At 37.1% G+C, this 24,938-nt stretch overlaps 12 protein-coding genes across 12 annotated transcripts; 7 read left to right on the top strand and 5 right to left on the bottom strand. All coding sequences in view use genetic code 12, as the record gives it.

Moving 5' to 3' along the window:
• Positions 1–504: 504 nt before the first annotated feature.
• On the top strand, positions 505–1,887 carry RCH1 (Rch1p; the record flags this gene model as incomplete). The annotated part of the gene is made up of 1 exon (XM_051816268.1): positions 505–1,887. The coding sequence occupies one exon, from the start codon at positions 505–507 to the stop codon at positions 1,885–1,887; it is 1,383 nt and encodes a 460-aa protein (XP_051673921.1).
• A 54-nt stretch (positions 1,888–1,941) lies between these two features.
• PEP7 (Pep7p) lies at positions 1,942–3,456 on the bottom strand (the record flags this gene model as incomplete). Its single annotated transcript, XM_051816257.1, has 1 exon — positions 1,942–3,456. One exon carries the CDS (start codon positions 3,454–3,456, stop codon positions 1,942–1,944), a length of 1,515 nt encoding a protein of 504 aa, XP_051673920.1.
• A 177-nt stretch (positions 3,457–3,633) lies between these two features.
• On the bottom strand, positions 3,634–4,749 carry PTC7 (type 2C protein phosphatase; the record flags this gene model as incomplete). Its single annotated transcript, XM_051816246.1, has 1 exon — positions 3,634–4,749. The coding sequence occupies one exon, from the start codon at positions 4,747–4,749 to the stop codon at positions 3,634–3,636; it is 1,116 nt and encodes a 371-aa protein (XP_051673919.1).
• Positions 4,750–5,634: 885 nt separating this feature from the next.
• Positions 5,635–5,919, top strand: CANMA_000401 (F1F0 ATP synthase subunit e; the record flags this gene model as incomplete). Its single annotated transcript, XM_051816235.1, has 1 exon — positions 5,635–5,919. The coding sequence occupies one exon, from the start codon at positions 5,635–5,637 to the stop codon at positions 5,917–5,919; it is 285 nt and encodes a 94-aa protein (XP_051673918.1).
• A 289-nt stretch (positions 5,920–6,208) lies between these two features.
• Positions 6,209–7,238, top strand: CANMA_000400 (ubiquitin-protein ligase peroxin 10; the record flags this gene model as incomplete). Its single annotated transcript, XM_051816225.1, has 2 exons — positions 6,209–6,254; positions 6,313–7,238. The coding sequence occupies 2 exons, from the start codon at positions 6,209–6,211 to the stop codon at positions 7,236–7,238; spliced, it is 972 nt and encodes a 323-aa protein (XP_051673917.1).
• A 173-nt stretch (positions 7,239–7,411) lies between these two features.
• On the top strand, positions 7,412–8,434 carry MNN10 (alpha-1,6-mannosyltransferase; the record flags this gene model as incomplete). The annotated part of the gene is made up of 1 exon (XM_051816212.1): positions 7,412–8,434. One exon carries the CDS (start codon positions 7,412–7,414, stop codon positions 8,432–8,434), a length of 1,023 nt encoding a protein of 340 aa, XP_051673916.1.
• A 262-nt stretch (positions 8,435–8,696) lies between these two features.
• On the top strand, positions 8,697–12,683 carry SWI1 (Swi1p; the record flags this gene model as incomplete). The annotated part of the gene is made up of 1 exon (XM_051816201.1): positions 8,697–12,683. The coding sequence occupies one exon, from the start codon at positions 8,697–8,699 to the stop codon at positions 12,681–12,683; it is 3,987 nt and encodes a 1,328-aa protein (XP_051673915.1).
• A 1,093-nt stretch (positions 12,684–13,776) lies between these two features.
• On the top strand, positions 13,777–15,225 carry CANMA_000397 (uncharacterized protein; the record flags this gene model as incomplete). Its single annotated transcript, XM_051816190.1, has 1 exon — positions 13,777–15,225. One exon carries the CDS (start codon positions 13,777–13,779, stop codon positions 15,223–15,225), a length of 1,449 nt encoding a protein of 482 aa, XP_051673914.1.
• Positions 15,226–15,367: 142 nt separating this feature from the next.
• Positions 15,368–17,926, bottom strand: HIS4 (trifunctional histidinol dehydrogenase/phosphoribosyl-AMP cyclohydrolase/phosphoribosyl-ATP diphosphatase; the record flags this gene model as incomplete). Its single annotated transcript, XM_051816179.1, has 1 exon — positions 15,368–17,926. One exon carries the CDS (start codon positions 17,924–17,926, stop codon positions 15,368–15,370), a length of 2,559 nt encoding a protein of 852 aa, XP_051673913.1.
• Positions 17,927–18,223: 297 nt separating this feature from the next.
• On the bottom strand, positions 18,224–20,083 carry PEX5 (Pex5p; the record flags this gene model as incomplete). The annotated part of the gene is made up of 1 exon (XM_051816168.1): positions 18,224–20,083. One exon carries the CDS (start codon positions 20,081–20,083, stop codon positions 18,224–18,226), a length of 1,860 nt encoding a protein of 619 aa, XP_051673912.1.
• A 1,067-nt stretch (positions 20,084–21,150) lies between these two features.
• On the bottom strand, positions 21,151–22,449 carry CAR2 (ornithine-oxo-acid transaminase; the record flags this gene model as incomplete). Its single annotated transcript, XM_051816159.1, has 1 exon — positions 21,151–22,449. The coding sequence occupies one exon, from the start codon at positions 22,447–22,449 to the stop codon at positions 21,151–21,153; it is 1,299 nt and encodes a 432-aa protein (XP_051673911.1).
• A 655-nt stretch (positions 22,450–23,104) lies between these two features.
• Positions 23,105–23,575, top strand: CANMA_000393 (uncharacterized protein; the record flags this gene model as incomplete). The annotated part of the gene is made up of 1 exon (XM_051816148.1): positions 23,105–23,575. The coding sequence occupies one exon, from the start codon at positions 23,105–23,107 to the stop codon at positions 23,573–23,575; it is 471 nt and encodes a 156-aa protein (XP_051673910.1).
• Between the last annotated feature and the right edge of the window lie 1,363 nt (positions 23,576–24,938).

Here is a 24,938-nt window from a genome sequence, read left to right as displayed (position 1 = left end):
GTAATGCCGCGTAATTTGCGCTGCAACGGGTAAAAGAAATTAAAAAGAAAAAAAAAAAACTGAGAAACTGATTGACCGGACCGATATCAACTGAGTCAAAGTATACATTCAAAGCCTACTTTCACTACAACTGGACATACAAAAAGAAGAGTAATGACCACAATATCTTATCAGACAGTTCTTCTTTTCATCCGATATCTCAAACCGTTTTCTGTGCTGTAAAATTTTCTTGAATTACGTGCCGAATACTTTTTCTATTTTATTGCCCCAGAGTTACCAAAATTTCTGATTAACCGAACTTGACATTTTGTCGTACATTCTATTTTTTTTTTGTTTTCCTTTGCTTTTGTCTTGTATAAAACAGAAGCCAAATCCCTGGCTTTTACTTAATCACATTGAACTATTCTTACGCTGGAACGTATTAACTATCAACATTCTATGCTATAGCAACATAGACATTTAAATCAAAGCTTGTCATAATTTTATTTTTCCACTTATACAATCATGTCATCGGAAACACTACAAAAGATCAAACAGCATAAAGCATACATATGGCTGAAAAAAGTGTTAGATTTCCTTATAGGTCAGTGGTTTTTCATTCTTTTGGGTGTATTTATTGCCTTGGCCCATTCCTACCCTGAGTTTGCCAAAGAAGGAGGTACGATTAGAGGTGAATACTCTATAGGGTATGGTGCAGTTGCCGTGATTTTTCTCATCAGTGGATTATCAATGTCAACAAAGCAGTTGATTGTTAATGCCATGAATTGGAGAGCTCATTTTACCGTCTTGTCCTTGTCGTTTTTGATTACTAGTTCCATCATCTATGGGATTGTTTGTGGTATCAAAGCTTCTCATGATGGCCAGATTGATGACTGGTTGCTTGTGGGGTTGATTGTTACCCATGCTTGTCCAACCACCGTTAGTTCAAATGTTGTCATGACAAAACAAGCTGACGGAAATGATATCTTGACCTTGTGTGAAGTGTTTATTGGTAATATTTTGGGGGCATTTATCACGCCGGCGTTGTTACAGATGTATTTAACTGGTACTTGGGAATTTGGCAATCCAAGTCATCAATCAGAAGGCAATAGTTCTGTGGGTGATCTTTATAAGGATACAATGAAACAATTGGGGTTGAGTGTGTTTGTGCCCCTTTTTGTTGGCCAAGTTGTGCAAAATATATTTCCCAAACAAACGAAATGGACATTGACAACTTTCAAATTGAGTAAGGTTGGATCATTTATGTTGTTGTTGATTATGTTTCATTCATTTTCAACTGCATTTGCTCAACATGCATTCACTAGTGTATCCCATGCATCAATCATTTTTTTAGTGTTTTTCAATATTGGAATTTACTTGTTCTTTACGGTATTGTCGTTTATCTATTCAAGACCTTATGTGATTAGAAAATGGTTATGGGAAATACCGAATGAAAACTCCTCAATAGCATATCGTTGGACCTATAAAATTTTCAATCCATTCTACTACAATAAAAGAGATACAGTAGCTGTAATGTTGTGTGGTCCTGCCAAGACTGCTGCATTGGGTGTATCATTAGTTTCGTCACAATATGGTGCTCATAATCCGAAATTGGGTATATTGTTGGTACCGTTGGTCCTATATCAAGCAGAGCAAGTTATGACAGCGAATTTCCTTGTTACATTAATGAAGAAATGGATACATTACGATGATGATAAAAAGAAGGGGTCTGATGAAGAAAGCGAATTGAGTCATAGAGATACTGATGAAGAAGACCGAGAAGAGGTTGAAGAGGAGCGCAGATTGGAACAAGAAGAAGATGAAAGAGATGGCTTGCCCGTGACCAGCCGACATAATGACGAAGTAGACACAGCTTCGTATTCAACCGATTCAAATTTAAAGAAATAGATCCTTTAGATTATATAGACAAATAAACTCTGTTTTGTTGCATAGAATAATTTATCAAAACCCAAACTCACCCAATTCCTCTTCCAATTGACTTATCGTTTGCGAAATTTCTTCTTTATTGGTAATTAATGAATCCAATTCATCAAATTTCCGATCCTTTGTAAACTCCTGTATTTGATTCTCAACAAGAAATTTTTGTTCATTCAAAACCATCAATTGTTCTCGCAATTCACGAATTTGCTTCTTAGTCAATCGGGGAACGGGGCTGCTTTCTTCCTTTGGTGGGCGCAGCACTTCCTCGGGCTTGTTCTTTTCACTAATGGCTTTAAATTCGACTAAATTATCATGAAGAAAAGTACCCATGCTTTGATAAATATTCGACAAGATTCTGTTATACTTAAGATACTCCTCACATACTAATAATGTTTCATTGTGCTTGTAAAAGAATTTCTTCTTGAAATGAAGAATCAAATTCTCCAAATCTTTTAAACTCATGGTTAACTTGTGTCCTGTTTTGGCCTCTTCTACTGTACTTGTCCCCATTTCGTATATTGGCATCATTCTTTCAATATACTGTTTCAGCACAAGCATCCCTTCATAAAGTGAAAAAATCTCTTCATATTGAAGATCATTGGAGTCGTATTCTCGTTTCCAATCATACAACAATGAATTCTTACAGTTGACACAACATCTGAACCGTAGCTCGTCATCACGAAGATCAAACTCGTCTCTAAAGTTGTTCGAATAATTCAAATTGGGTAGCTTTTCAACAAATACCGATAACGGTACATACATTGAACAATTGCGTCGTACACCATTTGAATCATCACATACTATTTCGCCACAAAGACGACAGTGGTGTTTTCTTATCAAGAAGTTGAACTTGGTAAAGCAAATAGTACAGTTTGTCACATTGTTGTCCATGGCCCAGTTTCCCCCAGTTATGCTCCTTTCATCGTCATCGACATTTTGAAAAAACGAATAAATGGATTTTTTATTGGCACTTTTCTTTTCAACCATCAAATTGGCCAACTTGATGAAATTACGCTGCACTTTTGTCCGATGCAACTTGTTCAAATCTAGCTGCTCTTGTCGCTTAATCTTGAACTCCTTTGTTCTATCTCGAAAGTTGACTTCCGTTAGCCTACTTTGCTCAAAACATGTCTCACAACATCGACACCATACTCCATCTTTTGAAGAATCATACTGCGGGTTTTTCTCCCCTTCTGCCGGGTTCCTCAACTTGACACGATAGTGAGTATGGCCATTGCAAAACAATTCTCCACATTTTCGACAATTGACAATTCCATTCTTGACATTCAATCTTTTGCCACAAATTTTGCAAGTTGGTTGTGATTGCAGTTGTGATTGTTTCCAATGTGAACGTGTTATTCCATTTTTACTGGGTGATCCGGGGCTGGTATCCCTCTTGGTAATATCGCCTATGCTGAATCCTTTGTCTGATACTGATATCTTGTTGATCTTTTTGGTTGGAGTAATTGGTGTGTTCTTCACTGGCAGTTTACCACCATCCCCTTGGATCGAATTAGCGTTTGGTCCTCTTGACATTTAATTCTAAAACATGTACAAGTTTTACGCTATATGAATTTGTTGCCAAATGGCGTAACGCATTTACAGTCTCCATTCTTCTTCTTCGAGAAAGAGAGAGGCAATTGTCGCTTTTTTTCCACTTCAGTGGCACAACTTCCATTTTCATGACATTATTGCTAATATTACACATAATCTCTATACAACTTTTACAAGTACGACAGTTATATCATCCTCTTTACCACCCAAATATTTTTGACCAGTCAATCTAGACAACTCCTGTGCAAAAGCACTGGGGAAGTTACCATCCTTACTTACTTTGACCACTTCACTCACAAACTTTTTTGCAACATCGTCCAATTTAGCACTCTTCTTGTCCTCTAAATGATCCTTTAAAAATATCTCGATATCCTTTGGTACAACGTTATCAGTAACACCATCAGTAGCAAACATAACTATATCCCCCTTTTTCAAGTCCCATGAATACTCATCTGCCAATTTCGGTTCGTCAATGATGTATCTTCTTCCTTCCATGGCTGCCTTTGTCAAGATATGTTGAGGGATTTTGGCCAACTGGTAAGGTGTGTTGAAATTGTGGGTTTGAAAGTTGGTCTCCTTGACAAGTTTGTAGTCTCTAAACAATCCACACCATGAGTCTCCGAGGTTTGCAACGTGCAATTTCAAATCAGGAGTGAAAACTCCTAAACATGCAGTAGTGCCTCCTATCTCAACCGACTCAGACTCTAACACATTCTTGAAAGCATTGTCCAACACCGACTTTGGAGTAGTATTTGCGTCCCCGGTACTTTCAAACCCCCTCCGCATACTTGAGCATAGTTCTCTAGATATGGCAGACGAGTCATAGCCCGCTTCGGACCAGCCTCCAACACCGTCTGCTACTCCAACCGCAATTGAGCCGTCCAGCACCTGTGCAGAAACAAACAAATTATCTTCTCCAGTTGGCGAATCTAAAGCTGGGCTCGAGCTCGATCTCTTAAACATATTCGAACTTGGTTTTCTGTCCTTTGGTTGATATGCCACGCCAACGTTGTAGTTGGAAAATGTAGTTAATGCGCTGTCATAATTTAGTGAAGCAGTGCTGGATGTGGCTGGTGGTATTGATGTAGATTGTGCACTTGAAGTTGATGATGATGAAGTTGAATATGATTTGCTATTACTATGTGCATTCCATGACGAGCCCGAGTTGGATGAGGAACCAGTGTATGAAAACGATCGTGTTGATTGAGTAATTGATGTCTTTAGTGCACTGCGACCAAGAGGTGCAGATCTTTTGGATATTATCGAAAGCAACATGACTAGAACAGCTATTATAAAACAAAACTTGAATGTCCTTGTTGACACAATCATGTATTTGTAGGTTTACGAAGAACCTATTATTTTTGATGATTCGTTTCAAAGAGCTTTTTGCTGTAACAAAAGACAAAATTCAAAAAAAAAAAAGCGAAACAGAACCAGCTGCGATCGGAAATATAATTGAGGTGCTCACGTGACTATGTCGGTTCTAATAATTTTTGCACCCAAAAGAATTTTCAATTCCTTGGTATATACTGTAGTAATATCCAGGAATGGATTTAGTTAATGGATCTTTACTCAAAGAAATGAATTCTCAAAATATTTTATTTGGATTGGTGTTCTATTACAATTGTATTTTTAGATAGAATATACTTCCTGGATAAATTATTTGACCAAATTTCCTACAAAAAATGAAAAAGGCACTCTGATGAGAGGAATGCTCAGAAAAGTAATACCAATCACTAGAACAATACTTCAAGGGTATAGGAAAAATACTGTATGCAATGGAAGTCTTCTGCGTAGCTGTTGATAATAACTTTCATTGAAATTGGATTTTCCATGGTAAAGAGCCCAAAAACTAAGCTTATTTTAACTCCCGTAGTATATCTTCACTACTGAAAAAAGTGAGCTCTAATATAGCAAACAAACCTATTAGCGGTCTTTAACAGACGCTCTCTATTACTTCTCAAGTAACAAATTACTCTCAATATGACACGGCTATTGGATGTATCACGTGACACAATTGTATTCGACCAATAATACGTGAAAATCAAATATAGGTAGCGCAATTCACCGAGAGACGACCAAAAGAGCACCGAAAGAAAAAAAACTTTTCAGTTGCAAAGATTATATAGACAGATATTCAACAAAACTCGTGCCACAACAATGTCAAATACTTTCAATGTGTTAAGATACTCTGCTTTGGGTGCTGGTATTGTATACGGTGCTTACCATAGATACTCATTGGAATCTTCATTTGCCAAACAACAAGCCGCTAAACAATGGAAACACGAGGAAAAATTAATTGCTCAAGCTAAGGCTGAATATCAAAAATTGACCAACCCACAAGTAGTAAAACCAGCCACTTCTACACCAGGATCCATCAATTGGGAAGATCCAAACTTGGATTTGGGTAAAGCTTTGGAATCCTTGATTGCAACCATAGAGTAAATCTTGAAGAGAGAGACAGAGAGAGAGTGGAGAAGAGATGGACTTGATAGATAAATGACCCGGAGTTTGTATATTAGTTTAAGTAGCTTAATTGAAAAGTGATTTTTTGTTACAGGTTTTAGTACAGTAGAGAGTATATTGTGTGTGTATGTGTATAAAGCTCTATCTGTCGTTTGTGCAGTTTTTGAAACTGTCAATGTGGAGAACAAATGATTTTCTTTTTTTTAAAGAAGGCAAAATTGACCACGGTTAAATATACAACAACAACAACAACAACATACTCAAAGCCATGAGTCATAGCAGACAGTTACCATTTGCTGATGCAGCTACAATAGGTATGTAAAAGAAATACGCTACTCACTTGCACCTGATACTAACTCCACACAGTCAGAGCACATCAAAAGGATGCCTACTTTGAGTCCTCATACAGGAGCCAGCTACAAGATTTGATCCAAATAATCAAGGGCCAAAGATTTATTAATGCCCATCCAGGAGAAATAACAGTGTTGGCAAAGGCAGTATACTTGGCACTCACTACATTAATTGGAGCTAGGACATTGGGTGAGGAATATGTCGATTTGATATATGTCAATCGTTCAGGAAAGAAATTACCCAAACTACTACCGAGACTTGGTTTCATAGTAGCTTATGCACTTGTTCCGTACTTAATTAATAAATCGATCAAGTATGCTCAAATCAAGAAGGAAAAGAACCTCGAGAACGGGCAAAAGGCGGACTCATGGATGATGAAGTTTTTATCAAGTTATTGTGATGTTTTGGATACATTGTTGAACCTCCATATCGCCATTTTCTACTTTAAAGGTGAATTCTACTCGTTGTCGAAAAGGCTATTTGGTCTCCGTTATGCCTTTGGCCATTACAAGGAGCCCGAAAAGATGCAACGAGGTAACTATTCGCTACTTGGTGCCTTAATGGTTATACAAATAACCGTCAAGATGCTCATGAATTTGAAAGAATACAGTGACGAATATATAAACAAAGAAGAACCCAGCAAAGAAAAGTCAGCTTTGGATGAGGAAAACGACGCAAAGATCACCAGTATTACCCAATTGAACCAACTAAGTGGCAATTTTAATCCTAAATATTTGGTTGATTTGAGTGACAAGTCGCAATTACCATATTTGCAAGATGAATCCAGAAATTGTATGTTGTGTTTGTCTCCTATGGTTACTCCTTCGGCTGCAAATTGTGGCCATTTGTATTGTTGGGATTGCATAGTTGATTGGATTAGGGAAAACCCAGAGTGTCCATTATGTAGACAACAGTGCTTAGAACAGCACTTGCTACCATTAAAGTAGCGAGATACCCAAATAACCGATAAGCTATACCTTTTGAATATAAAGACGGGCTTTTACATGGTTCTCTCACAAAACACGTTGAAGAGAAAATAAGAGAAGAAAAAATTTTGAGTAAATAAAATCCAGATCTCTGCCACTCTTGAACAAAGGCTTATTTTCCACACAACCCAACAATGAGTGGAAGTTATTCGTTGCCATATTCAAACCATGCTGATGAGCCACATCAGTATCTGAAAACGTTAAAACCTAACCAGAGAGCCTCAATAAAGGATTCGATCCTTCAGCAAATTACAAAACATAAACGAATTGTTCTTCTAGTTGTGACATTCATATGTTTATCCTTGTTTACAAATGTTCCATATATACCTCATCTTAAACCTTCATCACCCAAAGTTGTGATTATATTAGCCGCTAATGAAGGAGGTGGTGTGCTCAAATGGAAATCACCACAAGAGTGGTCTATTGAACGATCATCAATAGCCAATAAAAAGAATTATGCTAAAAAGCATGGATATGGATTAACCATAAAAGACATGACTATAAAAAAGAGATATTCACATGAATGGAGAGAAAGTTGGGAAAAAGTGGACCTTTTAAAACAAACAATGAGGCAATTCCCTCAAACCGAGTGGTTTTGGTGGTTGGACTTGCACACGTATATCATGGAGCCTCAAATCTCATTGGAACAACATTTTTTGAATAACTTGAACAATGCTACTTATAGATCCTTACAGACGTTCAATCCTTTGGGACTAGCTACTGACATTCCATATGTTGACTATTCACAGCCCATAGATATGATTGTAACGCAGGATTGTGGAGGATTCAACTTGGGTTCGTTTTTGCTTCGTCGGTCACAATGGTCAGAAATGTTGTTGGATGTATGGTGGGATCCAGCTATGTATGAGCAAATGCACATGCAGTGGGAACATAAAGAACAAGATGCTCTAGAGACATTGTATTCAACACAAGCGTGGATTAGAGAAAGAACCGCTTTCTTGCCGTTGCGAAAAATCAACTCTTTCCCACCAGGTGCTTGCTCTGATAAGGCAGATGACCCGCAATATTTCTTTCAGGAGCATGATTTTGTTATCAATATGGCTGGTTGTGAATGGGGACGAGACTGCTGGGGAGAAATGGAGCACTACAAGGCGTTGTCAAAGAAGCTACATAAGAAGTGGTGGAAGTTCTGGTAGGCTATATGGATAAGAAGGTCTATATATAGACGAAGTTACTGTATAGTATGTGTCTCTCATAGCACAAGTAAAGTACATTTTATTTCGTTAGGTTAGGTAGCGTCTTTATGAAAATGTGTGTGGTGGTGAAAAGAAAACGAAAAAAAAATTAAAAAAAATTAAAAAAAATAAAAAAAAAATACGACAAGGCACTAAAATATAAACATATTTTACTAACAAGAGATTAATCACCAAGCAAGATACAGATTTTATTTCAATAACCATGGCTGACCCGAATTGGCTTAGTGATCCTAGCTTTATGGATAACTCAGGTGATGATTTTTTGAATTCTATTTTTGATCAGAACCAGGGCCAGGCACCTGCCCTGAGTCAACAACAGTCAGCACCAATAACGACAGCAGCACTGGGAATACCATCGCAGCAACAGCAACAGCAGCAACAGCAGCAGATACCACTGTTTCAACAGCAAACACATCTGCTTCAACAACAATTACAACTGTCGCAGTCTATGCAACCACCAATGTCTGGTCTGCCAATGCAACAACTGCAACCACAACCACAAGCACAACTGCAATCTAGTACTCCTCATATGGGTGCTGGAACTATCCAACAGCAAGCACTTCATCAACAGTTTCCTAATCAGCAACAGATTCCACCACAGATGCAAGGGTCACAAGACCCAAACTCGATGTATATGAGGCAACCATCACAACAAATCAATTCAACAAAGCAAGAGATGCTTTTGAAGATGAAGCAACAGATACATAGACAAAAAATGCAAGCACAAGCACAAGCACAAGCACAGGCACAGGCACAGGCACAGGCACAAGCGCAGGCACAGAACCCAACTCCAAGCCAAAGCCAACATTTTCAGAACCAGATACAAGCTGATTTGTCGAGACATGTATCTCCTCATGGCTCTCAAGTTCCTACTCCCTTGCCTAACCAAGTAACCCCAACTATGGGAAATATGAGCAATAATGCCAATGTCCAAGCTTTTCAACAACAATCGCAACTACCAACGGCTCATTTGCCTCAACAAAATGTACCGCAGCAAATGCAGCAATTTCCAATACCACAAAAACAAGCGTTTCAACAACAAGGAATGCCAGTTCAACAACAGGCTACACAAGGACAACAGCAGCTGCAACAACAACAACAACGCTTGCAACAGAAGGCGTCAATAAGTACACAGATCAGCGCAGAAACGTTTCAAGCGCTTTTGTTTGACTTTATGAATCGTCGTGGAACACCCATCAAGCAGCCAATCATTATTAATAACAAGCGAGTGAGCCTTTTTATGTTTTTCTTGTTGTGTTCCAAATTGGGTGGCCATCAACAATTGAAGCGATTTATAAACATTGACTTTCAACAACAGCAGCGTAACCCTTGGGCTTTGATTGGGATGAAAATGGGACTTTATGCAGGAGCAAATTTACAAGAACCAGGAGTGAAGGAAAATCTAGACAGAGAGATTTGTGCTTGTTATGCCAATAATATTTTGCCATATGAAGAGTATTATGCTACACCAGCGGGACTGAGAGATCTTCTGCAAAGGAAGGCTCAATTTCAAACACAAATTATTCAAAAGTACCAACAACAAGTACAACAGCAACAGCAGCTATTCAATCAACAACAGCCACAACCTCAGCAACAATTTCCTCCGTCACAACTGTTTTCTCCAAGCATTAATGGCCCCACCACAATGGGTGGCATGAGTGCGCAACAAAGCCCTAAAGTCAGCAATGCGCCTACCCCTCAACAACGGAAATTGTCGAGGACAAGTAATTTGTCTAATCATAACTCGCCACAGGTTAATTCACCGTATGTTCAGAATCAACAATTCAGACAACAACCACAACAGCAACAGTCGGGTAAACAAACAACTCCTCAATTTACAACGCAACATAATACTCCTCAAGTTCAGTCTCAACCGACTCCTCAATTCCCACAGCAACCTGTGCCTCAAAAATTTCAACAGCAACAGCTTCAACAACAACAGCCTCAACAGCCTCAACAGCAACAGCCTCAACAGCAATTTCCTAAACAATTTTCTCCACCACAACAGAATCAAGCTACGCCAATGACAATGCAGCAGCAACAAAGTCAACAAAGGCAGCAACAGCTTCAGCAACAACAGCAGCTTCTACAGCAACAGAAGCTTCAACAACAGCAACAACAGCTTCAGCAACAACAGCTTCAGCAACAACAGCTTCAGCAGCAGCAACAACAGCAAGCACTACCACCACAACCTCAACCTCAACCATCGAGGTTGCAACTGTTTGATGAAAAGTCAAGACAAGCGCTGATCCAGCAACAGCAGCAGCCACAACCGCCAAGCAGACAGGTTTCACAAACTGCAACTACTCCTCATATTAAGAAAGAAGTTACCAAAGAAGAGGCAAATGTTCTTCGAAACTATGTACCTTTCAAAAGAATTATTGATACTCATGGAAATCACAACATGAAGGAACTTTCGATACTTTCTGGAGAAATCGAAGCAACAAAGCCTATTTATTTATTTGCACCTGAATTGGGTACTATAAATCTACAAGCTTTATGTATGGCGATCAAAAGTGATCAAGGAGTTCAGAGTTCAGAAGTTGTCAATGCTTTGAATACGTTGTTGGTTACTACATCTGATTCCCAATATACTTTTTCCATAAATGATTGTATCGAATTATTGGATTCATTGTGTAAATTGGGTAAAGAAGTTTTGCACAAAACAATTCATGGCAAACCTTCAGATAAAGATGTGGGTGAAGAGGATGTAAGAACATTAAATCCCCATAGTACAATTGAGGATGTTTTTGCCAAGTATGTTTCCGGAAAAGGTGAAGATATTCTGTATGTTGTTAATTCATTAACTGGCGAATTGATGTGTGAAGATGACGAAGATGAAGATGAAGTAAATAAGTTGTTTGATTTTGTTGAAGGCAAAGATTCAGACACGCCACAATATTTGCAATCTCCTCCTCCACCGGCAGCTTGTCCTGGTTCTCATTCAGAACATCAAGAACCAGAGGAATTTTACATTGATGATTATTCAACCGCTTTACAGAATTTTAACCTGGAGAATAGAAACCATTTTAGTAAGTTGCAAACCAAGAGCGCTACTGATGATCAAGTGTTTTTAATCGATGAATTGATCACCATTACTATGATTTTGAGAAACATATCATTTTCAGAGTTTAATAAGGAAGTTATGGCCAATAATGGATTATTTAAAGATTTGTTATTTTCCATCGTCAAGAATATTGCCATGCATCGTGATAAGTTTATGTTTAGTAGGAAAAGGTTGTGTTTATTAAAGGATTGTCTTTTGATGTTGGATAATATTTCCTATTATGTCCATTTACGGTCATTGGAAGAAGCATTCCTTTCATATGTTTTGATTACTAGTTTTGGGCCAGAGATTAAGGAAGTTTGGACTATTCCCAGGTGTAATCTTGATACTCATTCATATTTTTCGTTTGCGATTGATGCCTTTACCAAATTATTGGTTAGAGAGCCATTTAATCGATCATTATTACATGCAGTATTAACAGGGAGTTTAAATTTGGGAATGACAACTAGTTATGTCAATAGTTTTGTTGTTTCACAGTATGATCAAGAGCATACTAAGAAATTGATTACTTTGTACTTGGGCGAAAGTGCCAAAGATTTAAAGAATGGAGTTTTGTTAACGAGAGCATTTCAACTGTTGATGAGTATTATCCCCTATGATGCCAATAGTTTTGAGTTTTCGAAATTTGTATTTCTTCGAGCACCAACCATTTCACAAATGTTTTTTGGAGTCAAATTGATTATTGATATGGCGCCAATTAATGACTTGAATACTTTTGCCGACAAAATATCCTTATATTGGATCTTGTATAATCGAGAGTTGTTGTTGGGCAATTTTGTTCGAATTGTTGTCGCATTGGCTTCTGAAACAGGTAAATTCCCCAAAGAGTCACCCGAACATACAATTTTGTCATCGTGTTTGAGTAAGGCATTAATTGTGGTTAATTCATTAGTTGAAAATGCGGTGGTGGCAAAGAATATAGAGTATTCGGGTGAAACTGATTACAGGAATGCCGATTTAATGAATCAATTGACGGATTGTTATGCCTTTCCCAGAATTATACCTGATATTAATTTAACTTTGGATACGTTTTTGGCACCGACAATTGATACCAATTTAGGAAAAGAAATTGTAAGGCTATTGAGATATTTGAAAGATTTGAAAGCTTGTGAAGGCATTTGAGATTAAAGGGGAAAGTTGCAGATGGAGTAGGATGATGGTGGTATTTTTCTGTATAAAGAGACTTTTTAATTTTGTATTAATATAGAAATGTAATTGTAAATTTTGACTAGAGAGGGTAAAATAGTACCCTGGCAGTTGTATTGCATGAAGCAAGAGGGGAGTTGAGGGTGGAATCTCTATTGCTGAAAAACAAAACACTCAAAGAAGCGCAAGAGCGAAAATCAAAATTTAAATTGGATCTGTTTTGTAGTTACGTTTTTCTTTGTGAAGTTTAAATTAAGATTAAACATTTTCTTTCGGGTATACCTTTGGCAAAAAAAGGAAACAATTAAAGCTTATCTCTCTGTATAAGCTCTTGTTTCTCTGTATAAATTTTGTTAGGGGATTGCGCAATTGCGTCTTTCTCCTCAAAAATAAAAAAGATAAGTGAGATATATGACACAAACACAAATATCTGTAAGACAGCTCCATTAAGAAAGGCAAAACAAAAGCAATCAATTCAGCCAACCACCGGTGAAAGATAGTAATCAATTTAGGTTTGACTAAGAAAGGATACCTTTCTAGCCTTAGTGGAGCCTTTTCCTCGTTTGGGGTAAGATTTAAGTCTGTATATGCAATACAAAGTATAATGACTTCATTTGAACTTCTCCCCTCTCCTCTCTGACACACACATATCAAAGAAGGTACTCTTGTTACCGTTTAACGTTAAATTTTTTTCTTTAGCTTATTTGCAAGTTTACAAAGGTGTCTAAATTACTATTTATACTGTATACTTGTTTTGAAACAATAGGGCTGGAGGTGATTTGTTGGGGGAGGGGGGGGGAAGTTACATTTTCAAAATGAAAGTTGCAAAAAAATAGAATTTATCTTGTTGTCATACGTTGATTCACTGATAAGCACATTGGCATACTTTTTTAATTTTTACCAATTGAGGTATCTTTATCCAAAAACGTAAAAATGTGGAGACCACATTTTTGGTAGATCCGTATAGTTCTCTGGTATATAAATATTAGGCTCAAGTACCGTTATTTCTCTTCTAAACTTGCAAATTTGTCTTATATACTTAGTCATTCAAAAGACAATAACTATAATCATGACTCCAGTTCAAGTAGCTTCTAGACCCGATATTAGTGCCCCTCAATTATCACCAGATGCAGCAGCAGGAATAACAACAACAGCCGAAGCTAAAAATGCCACCATGCAACAACCATTATTAGCAGGTGAACATACCTTACCTGCAAGTTGGTGGTTTAATGAAAACATATTCAATTTAGAAAAAAGGGCCATTTTCCACAAATCTTGGTTATTCTGTACCCATGCTTCAAGATTCACCAAACCAGGTGACTACTATTCATTTCAAGTGACCGGGATCAAATTCTTTATCATCAAGTCAAGAAGTGGGGGTGGTGAATTGAAAGCGTTCCACAATGTTTGCCGTCATCGTGCGTTCCCCGTGGTGCAAAAATCTTCAGGTTCAAGCACGGTCTTGACTTGCAAGTACCATGGCTGGAACTATAATTCCGATGGTAAATTAAGCAATGCGCCTAAATTTGATAACAAAGTTGAGGGTTTTGAAAAGAGTGAGAATTCATTGTATCCCATCAACATCCACGTTACCCCTCAAGGTTTAGTCTTTGTTAATTTCAGTATTAATCCAGTTCCCTTTGATGAGTGGTTTGGTGGTTTGACTGATGAATTGCACGAATTTGATTTCGGTGATTATGAGTATCACATGAGTTATGAATTACACGGTGATTTCAACTGGAAGACCTTGATGGATGGATACCAGGAGTGTTATCATTGTCCTATTGCTCATCCAGGGTTGAATTCGGCATTCAAAATGGAGACGTACAAGGTTGTGCCTAAGAATAGATATTGTCGTCATTATGCAACTATAGTTAGGGAAGAACCCAAGAAGGAAAGAGTAGTTGAGAAACAAGAGGAAAGTTCTTCTTCATCATGGTTTGGCTTTGGTAAGAAATCATCTCCACCAAAGGCAACAACTGCTACTGCTGTACCACCACCATCACAAACGACAAACTCAAGCAAAACCAATCGTGGTGGTGAGTTTGATGGTTTATGGGTCTACTTGTTCCCCAATAACGGTGTCAACTGCTACTCCCCCGCCTGGTACTCGATTCGAGTCTTGCCATTAAGCGCCACAAAGACAACATTGCAATACGACATCTACACTAAAAAGGGTATTGACGAAGCCACAAAGACTGAATTTGTTGATTTCTTGCAACAGGTTGAAATCGAAGATTTTGATCTTTGTCAATTGACGCAACAGAATTTAAATGAAGGCATTTATAGTTCGGGATATTTACACCCTACTAAGGAGAATGGTGTATTGTATTATCAATCCTTGGTGCGTGATGCAATAAAAGAACATCTTGAATTGGAAAAAGCCAATGGCGGTAAACATATTGATCCGGCTGCTGTTGCTGGACAGAAAAAGAACAAAGATCTTGAAGAGTTGGAGGGGATTTGCCAATCACTTGAATGTGCTAGTGGTCAACAAAATGACGAATTGAATTGGTGAGAGGAACAGGGAATCATGTATCCATTTTGTATGTGTAATAGAGGAGAGAATATACTGGTATATTTCTATGCTTTTTAATGTTATATTTACAAACAATTTTTCAAAAATAAATTAAACACTTTGAGCTCTTCTATCTCCTTCTTCAGAGTAAGCCCAACTTTTCCATTCTCACTTCAACGGCTCTCCTATGAGCTTCCAATCCTTCAACAGCAGCCAAAGTCATAACTGCCTTACCGATACTCTTCAATCCTTGTTCAGTCACATCTTGAGAAGTGATAAATTTCTGAAAAGTGGCAGTATTGACACCCGAATACTGTCTAGCGTATCCATAAGTCGGCAAAGTGTGGTTGGTACCACTTGAATAATCACCACACGATTCAGGCGATAGCGCGCCAACAAATACTGATCCGGCATTTTCAATATAATCAGGCACAAACGAGGAGGCATTGTTGATTTGCAAAATCAAATGTTCAGGTGCATATTGGTTTGATAATTTGAATGCATCTTGGTATGATTTCGTGAGCAAGATGTATGAGTGAGATAAACATTTACCGACAATTTCATTTCTGGGTAATGCTGATGCTTGTTTAGTAACTGCCTGTTGAAACTCATTCAATTTGCTTGGTGTTAAATCAACACCAATGAGGATAACTTGTGAATCAACTCCGTGTTCAGCTTGTGATAATAAATCACTAGCGACAAAGTCAGCATCAGCATCATTATCAGCAATAACCAACACTTCACTAGGTCCCGCTGGCATATCAATTGAACACAATGCTTGGGTATCATTCTGAACATACATCTTGGCAGCAGTAACAAACTGGTTTCCGGGACCCAAGATCTTGTCACATTTGATTACCGATTCGGTACCATACGCCAATGCCGTTACTGCTTGTGCACCACCGGCCATAACAATACACGAAGCACCAAGTTTATGAGCCACGTAAACTACTTCAGGTGTTAATTGACCCGTGCTTCTTGAAGGCGGCGAAGCAATGACAATGTTTTTACAGCCAGCAACTTTTGCAGGCACACCCAACATCATTGCCGTCGAGGGCAACACTGCAGTACCACCCGGTACATAAAGGCCGACATTTTCAATTGGTTTAGCAAATCTTGAACAGTAAACACCTGGCGATGTTTCCACCGTCATGACTTTCTCCGCTGGTAATTGGGCGGCATGGAATTTTTCAATATTGGCCATTGATAAATCAATGGCATCCTTCATTTCTTGCGAGATATTCATCAATGCTTGAGGGAATGGCGCTGAAAGTACTGGAGTGTCTAATGTGACGCCATCGAATTTTGCCGTCAATTCCAACAAGGCTTTATCTCCATTTGATTTAACATTTTCTATAATTGGCAACACCAACTTCATAATCTCTGATGTCTTTTGTGCTGGTCTAGCCATAGCTTTAGCAATACCGGACGATGATAAATCATTGGCATTAATAACTTCCAATTGGTAATCATTTGCCACAGCTTTTACTTCTTCTTTTTGATTTGTAGTTGGCTTAGACCCTATCTTCTTCTCTTCCAAATAAGCTGGTTTGGCATCACCTTTTCTTCTAGTTACTTTCAACGATTTGACATCCAAATTCTTTTCTATATCGCTCAATTTGACTCCATTTTTAACACTCCAGCACAAGACAAAATACAACAAATCAGCAGCTTCCCAAGCAACTTCATCTTTATTGCCCTTGGCCTCAATCAACTCATCCAACTCTTCTTTCAATTTAGCAATCAATAACGATTCATCATCAAATAATCTCTTGGTATATGACCCCTTGGGTGCATTCTCGAATCGGTCTTGTAAAGTTGCATCCAATTTCGATAATCCATGGCCATTGTTTTGTAAATCATCGCCAAAACAAGTAAACTTTGTTGACTTATGACAGAACCCATACCCTTTACGGTTTTCAACCATGAATTTAACAACATCAGAATCGCAATCTTTCGATACTTGCAACAATCGTTGTGTAGCGCCACTAGTTTTACCCTTGTACCACAACTCGTGGGTCCTTTTTCTTGATTGATAAACACCAACTTTTTCATCAATGGCGGCAATTATGGATTCTTTTGATGAGTAAACGATTCCCAATGCAGTATATTGCGGTGCTGGTGATGTGATTAATGTAGTGAATAAGCCATCAGATCTATCAGTGACTAAAGTATTGACAAATGTGGCTGAGATTGAAATCTTACCGGCTTCCTGTTTCTTGGTGGTTAATTTCTTGGACTCAATGATTGGCGTGTACCCTAATTTAGCCAATTCATCAACTTCATCTTGCAAAATGTCACCGGAGTTGAATGTGAAAAACATATCTCTATTCTCATCATTGTTGTATTTCTTCAAGTCGTCCAATTTTGTAGAAACAATCAATGACAGATTAGATTGTAACACAGAACTGGCAAATCTTTCTTCAGGTAATCCAGCAGCTAAAACAGCTTCATATTGTGCATTATCATCACTTGATAAAAACACCCTTTCAACACCCAAATTCAACAAATCGGTAATCTGATCAATAGTGACATTCTTGTCCACTTGGACAAATATCGATAATTGAGATGGAAACTGTTGTATCCAGTGTTTACTCAACTTGAGTGAACTATAAGGCAACAAAACTTGACCTGTAATGCTCAAACTATCAAATTGTGGGTCTTCAGGAGACGAAAGTAGTGGTAAGATAGGGAATGTCATTATTGTTGTTGGTTCTTATAATTAGTACCCTTCTAGGTTCTTCTTCTCTACTGTTCTTATCAGTTTGATTTTAAAAGAAACTGCAAAGCCATTAAAAATTTTCCGTTTTTTTCCAACTTTTAACCGCCGCTCCAAAAATGACTAATACCAAATGGTAGCTTTAGAGGGTCTAAGACCCACCATATGATACATCCCATTATTCTACAACAACAGTTGGTCTTTTCTTTAATTTCATTACCATTACTATATGTATAAATATACGAGTAAAATAAACATACCCTGCTCCTTTATTTCCCCTTAGAAGTTGAACTCCCCTCTAAATTGATTCAAATCCATATTTGGTTTAACCAATTCAACCAAATCTCTTCTTTCCATTGATATGAATGCTCTTTTCAACGTTTCGGTCAACGCAGTAGATTGATTATGATTCAATGATGAAGATCCAGAATCAACTCCTTCCACTAGATGCATAGATAATCCCGATAAAAGATGTTCAGCAGCTTCCTTGTAGCAACCAATGTTTATACATGAAACACCCAAATTGTATCTTGCTCGTACAAATGTTGGTTGTATTTGCAAAGCCTTGAAATAAGCTTCAACTGCCTCTTCTGAACGGTTGGAGTTTGCCAATGATGCCCCTAATCTATTCCACAAAATAGGATCATCGGGTCTAATGTTGAGGGCAGCTTTGAAACAATCAATTGTCTTGTCAAAATCCTCATTGGCATAAAACAACACTCCTAATCCCATTTGTACATCGGCATCGATACTGGCACCATCAGGTGACAATTGAGCTGCTTTCAAGAACAAATCAGTGACTCGCTTATTTAATGAGAACCGGTCTTCATCAGTTAATTCAGGATTTTCTCTTCTTGCTTGCTCAGAAATTTGCGGATATTTAGTTGAAATCCACCTTTCCAATGTAGCAAAAGCAGCATTATCATAGCCCTCATTGATATAAGATATAGCTAAATTCATCAATGCTTCCGAGTTTTCTGGATGTAATTCCAAGCATTTTTCTAAAGCAGTGATACCGGCAATTTCCTTTTCGTTTTGAGTTTGAACTTCTCCCAATTTCAACCATGCATCAACATGATTTTGATCCTTTTGAATAGCAGCTTCAAAAGCCAATGCAGCTTCTGATAATTTAGCCCCATTTTCCATCAATTGTATACCAATTTGATAGGGATCTTGGTCAGCAGGCAAATCAAGAAATTGGTTATTTTCAGTATGTTCAAATTTATAATCACCAAAATGAGCTCTCGTTGATGCGTATTTGGCAAAATCTCTTTCCCAGAGATTCATATCGGGTGGGAATGTCTCTCCTTGAGTATTTTTGAAATCTTCATATTGTCGTTCAATGAAATCATTTTCAAATGCTTCTGAATTGAGACTATCCCACACTTCTTGGAAAGTAGCTTGGTATTTGTCATCAATTACGATATCATCTTTATCATCAGCTACTTTTGCTTCATCCTTCACTTGATCAGAGAGTTCTTCAATCTTCTTAAATTGATCATCCCAATCCACCTGCTGTTCGGTATCTTGTTTCTGTTCTTGGCTTTGCCTCTGCATTTGTTGTGGTTGCTGTTGTTGATAGGAGGACATGCCCATAGTGCTACCCATCATTGGTCGATACGACATCATTGGGGCACCACCACCATACCTTGAAAATGACTGGTTGTATTGTTGATGATGTTGTTGATTTTGGTGTTGTTGAAGTGTTTGTGGTTGCTGGGGAGCAGTTTGAAATTCATTAGCCCATTGTGCATTCACAGGTCCAGCGTGTTTTGCCATTGGTGGTGATGCTGCTGATGCACCTTGTGCCACAGGAGGCGAATGCGATTGTTGTTTGAAATCCTGTGACCAGTTGTTTGGATGTTGATGCATAGTGTTCAACTCGTGTCTCATTTGTTGAAATTGAAATGATGAAGCTTGAGGACCAGCAGCATTATTATTCATAAACTGGTCTAAATTTTGTCTATCTCTAGCATTAATCAAGTTATCTCTTTTGAAACCCTGATTTTGGATTACACCACCAAGTGATGGTTGAGAAGCTTGTTGTTGTAAAGATCTATCTTGTTGAGTATGTTTGTTAAGCTGAGAAACAACATTGTTGTTAACAGCACATTCTGATCCTCCTCCAACAAATGACATTTTAGCTTAGTAGTTGGTAGTAATAATAGTTAGTAGCTGACTTAATATGCAATAAAGCAGACTATATATATATGATGTCTGTTGTCAAATGAATTACTAATTGATTTGATTGATTGAGTGATTGAATAATTGATTGTTGTATGATTTTTTTTTTCTTCCCCACTAAAATTGACAAATGGGAAATGGGAAATGCAAAGAAAAGGGTAGAGGATGATTCAAAAGTTATATGCAGTATTACCCTCGGTTAAATTTAATCACATGCAAAATTTATTAAAGAGGAAAGGAGAAGTATAGGTCATTGTTACTTTAGATATAGAGCAGAGCAGAGTAGAGCAAGACTACACTATACTTTACTTCACTAATCAAATAGTATACTTTAAAAAGTAGGCCTTATAGGAAGAAGAAGAAGAAATGGTGGTGGTAATTAACTAAAAGATAAGAGAAAGAAACGGAAAACCCCGATCTGTGATAAAATAAAATGGTAGCGCATTGTCTTGAAAAAAATTCAAATGTCGTGAATGTAACATTTACGACACACACGCGATGCTTTTCTCCAAATTCAAATTCAAATTCAAATCCATTTAAAAAATTTTCAATTACATTTTACCTTTTTCTTCTTCTATAAACATTTATACACACCATTAATTAAATACAACAGTATGTGACTACCATTATTTACTTACTTACTTACTTACTCACATCTTTTGGTTATTTCTTTATTCCTTTTTTTTTTTTTGTTAAGGATGACATCATTTACAAACTCAGCTCATCCGAAGTCCAATTACGGACGATGCTGAAACTGTTTTTCCTAATCCAACAAATTAATATATCTGACTAACAACAAAAAGACAATAAGACAAAGAATATAACAAAAGAACAAGAAGAAGAGGAAGAGGTTTAAGTAATATAGCCATGACATTTTAATACTAACTTTACTCACTAGCTTATTCTTTACAATTTTCAAATTTTGAAATTTTGAAATTTTGAATTATAAGACGTTATTAAAGGTGTCTCATATCATATATTTTATTTTTTTCCTTGAAATTGACCTTGTTTTCTATTTCTCCTTATTTGGTAAAATCTTGCAAAGATTTCTTAATTGAATCAACTCCTTTCAATAAATCCTCTTCACTAATTACCAATGGAGGGGCTAATCTAATGATGTTATCATGTGTTGGTTTAGCCAATACTCCATGATCCTTCATCAACAAACACAAATCCCAAGCAGTTTTACCATTGGTTTTGGTATCATCAATAACTATAGCTGATAATAACCCTTTACCTCTAACTTCACTAATTATACCATTGCTTTGTTGTTGCAACTTTTGTAATTCCTGTTTCAACAAGTCACCCAACTGTTGTGATCTGTCGACTAAATTTTCATCTTTAACCACTTGTAAAGCAGCAATAGCTACTCTACAAGCCAAGGGGTTACCACCGTAAGTGGATCCATGAGATCCTGGTTCCAATGTCAACATAATTTCCCTTGATGATAATACTGCTGATACTGGTACAACACCACCAGAAATGGCTTTTCCAAGCAAGACAATATCAGGTTTGACACCTGGTGAATGTTCATAGCACAACATTTTCCCAGTTCTAGCAACCCCAGTTTGAATTTCATCACAAATCAACAATACATTGTGTTGTTTACACAATTGTTGGACACGAGGTAAATAGTCTGGAGGTGGTACCACAATACCAGCTTCACCTTGAATTGGTTCCAACAATATAGCAGCTATTTTATCACCAGCATTGGCAAATGCCTTTTCAACATCTTCAATCACTCCAAATCTCAACAATGCTCCTTTTGGTTCACCAGGAATTTGAGGACCAACATTGGGTAAAGAAGGACCAAAATTAGTTGTGGCATCAGTATCAGTTGACATTGAAATAACTCCCAATGTTCTACCATGGAAATTATTGACAGCTGCCAATATAATGGCTTCATTTTCAGGAATGCCCTTTTTAACATACCCCCATCTTCTAGCCAATTTCAACCCAGTTTCAACAGCTTCTGCACCAGTATTCATGGGCAACACCATTTCATAATTGAAATATTCAGTAATGTACTTGGCATAAACACCAAACACATCAGAAGAAAATGCTCTTGAACACAATGTCAATTTAGAAGCTTGATCAACCAATGCTTCAATGATTTTGGGGTGACAATGACCTTGATTAACTGCTGAATAAGCCGAAAGGAAATCCAAATATTCTTTTCCCTCGGGGTCCCACACGTGAGCACCTTTTGCTTTGGAAAATACTACCGGTAATGGATGGTAGTTGTGGGCTGAATATTGTGATTCATATTCCTGTGCTTGTTTGGAAGAAACTTTAAAATCAGGAGAAGTAGTAGAAGACATTTTTCTTTTTAGTTTTAGTTGTTGTTGTAGATCAATTATGTTGTTGTCTTTCTATTTGAGTAAGTCTGTTATTTTCTTTTCCTTGAGTGGGAAGCAGAGGCTATTTATATTTTGAAAAGTTTATGATTGAAAAATTTCGTAAGGCAATTGGGGGGGGGATGGGATAATATGATTTATGTTGTGAGTGGTGTTAGAGTTGTTGATATTTTTCTCCGACTTTTGCAATCATCAATTGCAATACAGTTTACCTTTTAAAGGTAACTTACACCGAGACCAAAAAGACTAGACAAAAGTTTTGTTACGTGTACAATATATTTGAATCTAAATTGGGTAACTCATAGAGATTGTGCGCAAGTACACTACTGCATTTGAAAGAAAGGTAATTTATCCCAATTAGGCAATCCATGCAGAGAGAACGAAAGAAAGAAAGAAAGAAGAGTAAGACGCAATTTTTGAACAAATCAAAGAGGAGGAAAAAAAAAAATTATTTAGGCATACAGAGCAAGGCAAAGGGATATATCATCAAAACCAACCAACTACGTCATAGACAATAAATCAATCACACATCATCACACACCATCACACACTAACATCAAAACAGAGCCTCTCATCAATCTAACAAAAACCAATCGAATACATATAAGCTACACCCAAAATGAGCACGTATGAAAGAGGATGCAAAAGACCAGCACTACACGACTCCAACACAGCCACCAATGACTCATCGTCTACTATTAAATCATACGGAGCAGACTCACCACTTCCATCAGTAGCAATGAGAATCAGGAAAGCAGTAAGTGAGGGCTACAACAATGGCCAAGCCACTAATTTTGCTGCCAATTATCAACGTGTACCTTTACCTGCCACGTTAAATAACCAACCACCAAGTTTATCATCATCGGATTCGACAAGAACTGTATCGAATTTAGAAGAATGGGATAGTTATTACAAGATCAATAACACACCTATACAAACTATTGATGAGTTTAGTAGTAAAGGGTTTGGGTTTAATGATAATAATCCTTTAAAGAGAAAGTTTCAGGATGCAGGGGGCCAAACTGGCGAACCTGAAATTGCGCAGTTTCAGGCTAGGTATGGTGAATTAAAGTTTAATGAAGAGTTTTAAGGGATGGATGCATCTAACTCACCCTCAAAAAACCCCATATTTCTTTAATGTGATTGATGAATTTGTCATTACATATTGGTTGGTCACTTTTTGATCACCAATTTTTCTGTTTTCTTCACTTCTTTGCTGCATCCCCTTTACTTTATAACAGGTATTCTCTACCTTAGTGGAGAGTTGTCGGCTTATTCATTGGGTTGGTAGATACTTGTATTGTGTTTATATGTTGTTGTATATGTTTTATCAAGGATTGAGTTTTTTTTATTATTCTTTTTTAGCAATTTTCAAATTGTAGAGACCTTAATTGGTAAAGGAGTAAAGAGGATCAAGTACGGTTTCAAGATCTAAGAGATCTGGTAGGGTGAAAGAGTTAAACTGGGGGATTTTCAGTATTGTCAGATCTAGGAGAGTAGAAGGGGGCGCTTATTATAAGAAAGTAAATAATTACTGCAACCTTCGTTTGACAAATCTAAATCTTAAACGGACAGTAAGTAACGAAGACTCAATCATCATATGAATTACTTTACTTTAAAAGAGTCTCGTAGTCTCTCATATAATGCAATTACCTCACACACACTCTCTTGTTCGTTTCTCAATTGGTTATACATAATATCTAAAACAATCAAAACATCAAAACTGTTAGTAACTTCGTCCTCATTTATAAACCAGAATCTCTTCTTCTTTAATCGAAGCTTGGCTTTTTTGTATATGATCTTCTTCTTCTTCAATAACAAACAACAAATAAAGAATGGCAACAACAGTTCTTTTTTTAAAGAAAGAAAATCAGACTGACATGCAAATCGTTTTAGTTTTTGTATATCATTGGTAAAACCTCATGATATGTAAGAAATATAAGACATCATATTTTCTTCTTGTTCTTTTTGTTCTTGTTCTTGTTCTTGTTCTTGTTCTTTTTTATACGTTTTATCATCCTTAGTTTGATGGAGTTGTCAATTGAAATTGAAATTGAAAATAAAAGATCACTTAAGAAATGTGACAAACATACCAATTATGTAGCCTTCGTTTGAAGGTGTTTTTGATTTAAAGAAAGAAAGAAAGAAAGAAGGAAAGAAGGAAAGAAGGAAAGAAGGAAAGAAGAGTAGAAAATTTTTTTGTTGTTTTTTTTTGTCCATTTGTCTTTTGAAGATTTTTTTTTCTTTCTTCGATTTTCGCAACTTTTGCAACTAATTGCATTGCAAAAGTCCAATGACATTCCGACAACAACAACAACTGCAACTGCAACTGCAACAAACATCATCATTACATCTCTAGTCATCTTATCTCAACAACCAAAGAGAAAATACAAAGATTATCATTACCATTACTACATTTTTTTTTAGAAAAAAAAATGAAAACACAATTCCCA

This window comes from Candida margitis, assembly GCF_024628925.1.
Source record: "Candida margitis strain CBS 14175 chromosome Unknown scaffold14, whole genome shotgun sequence".
NCBI lineage: Eukaryota > Fungi > Ascomycota > Pichiomycetes > Serinales > Debaryomycetaceae > Lodderomyces > Lodderomyces margitis.
Note: the sequence above shows the minus strand (reverse complement) of the source record. Positions and strands in the feature narration are given on the sequence as shown.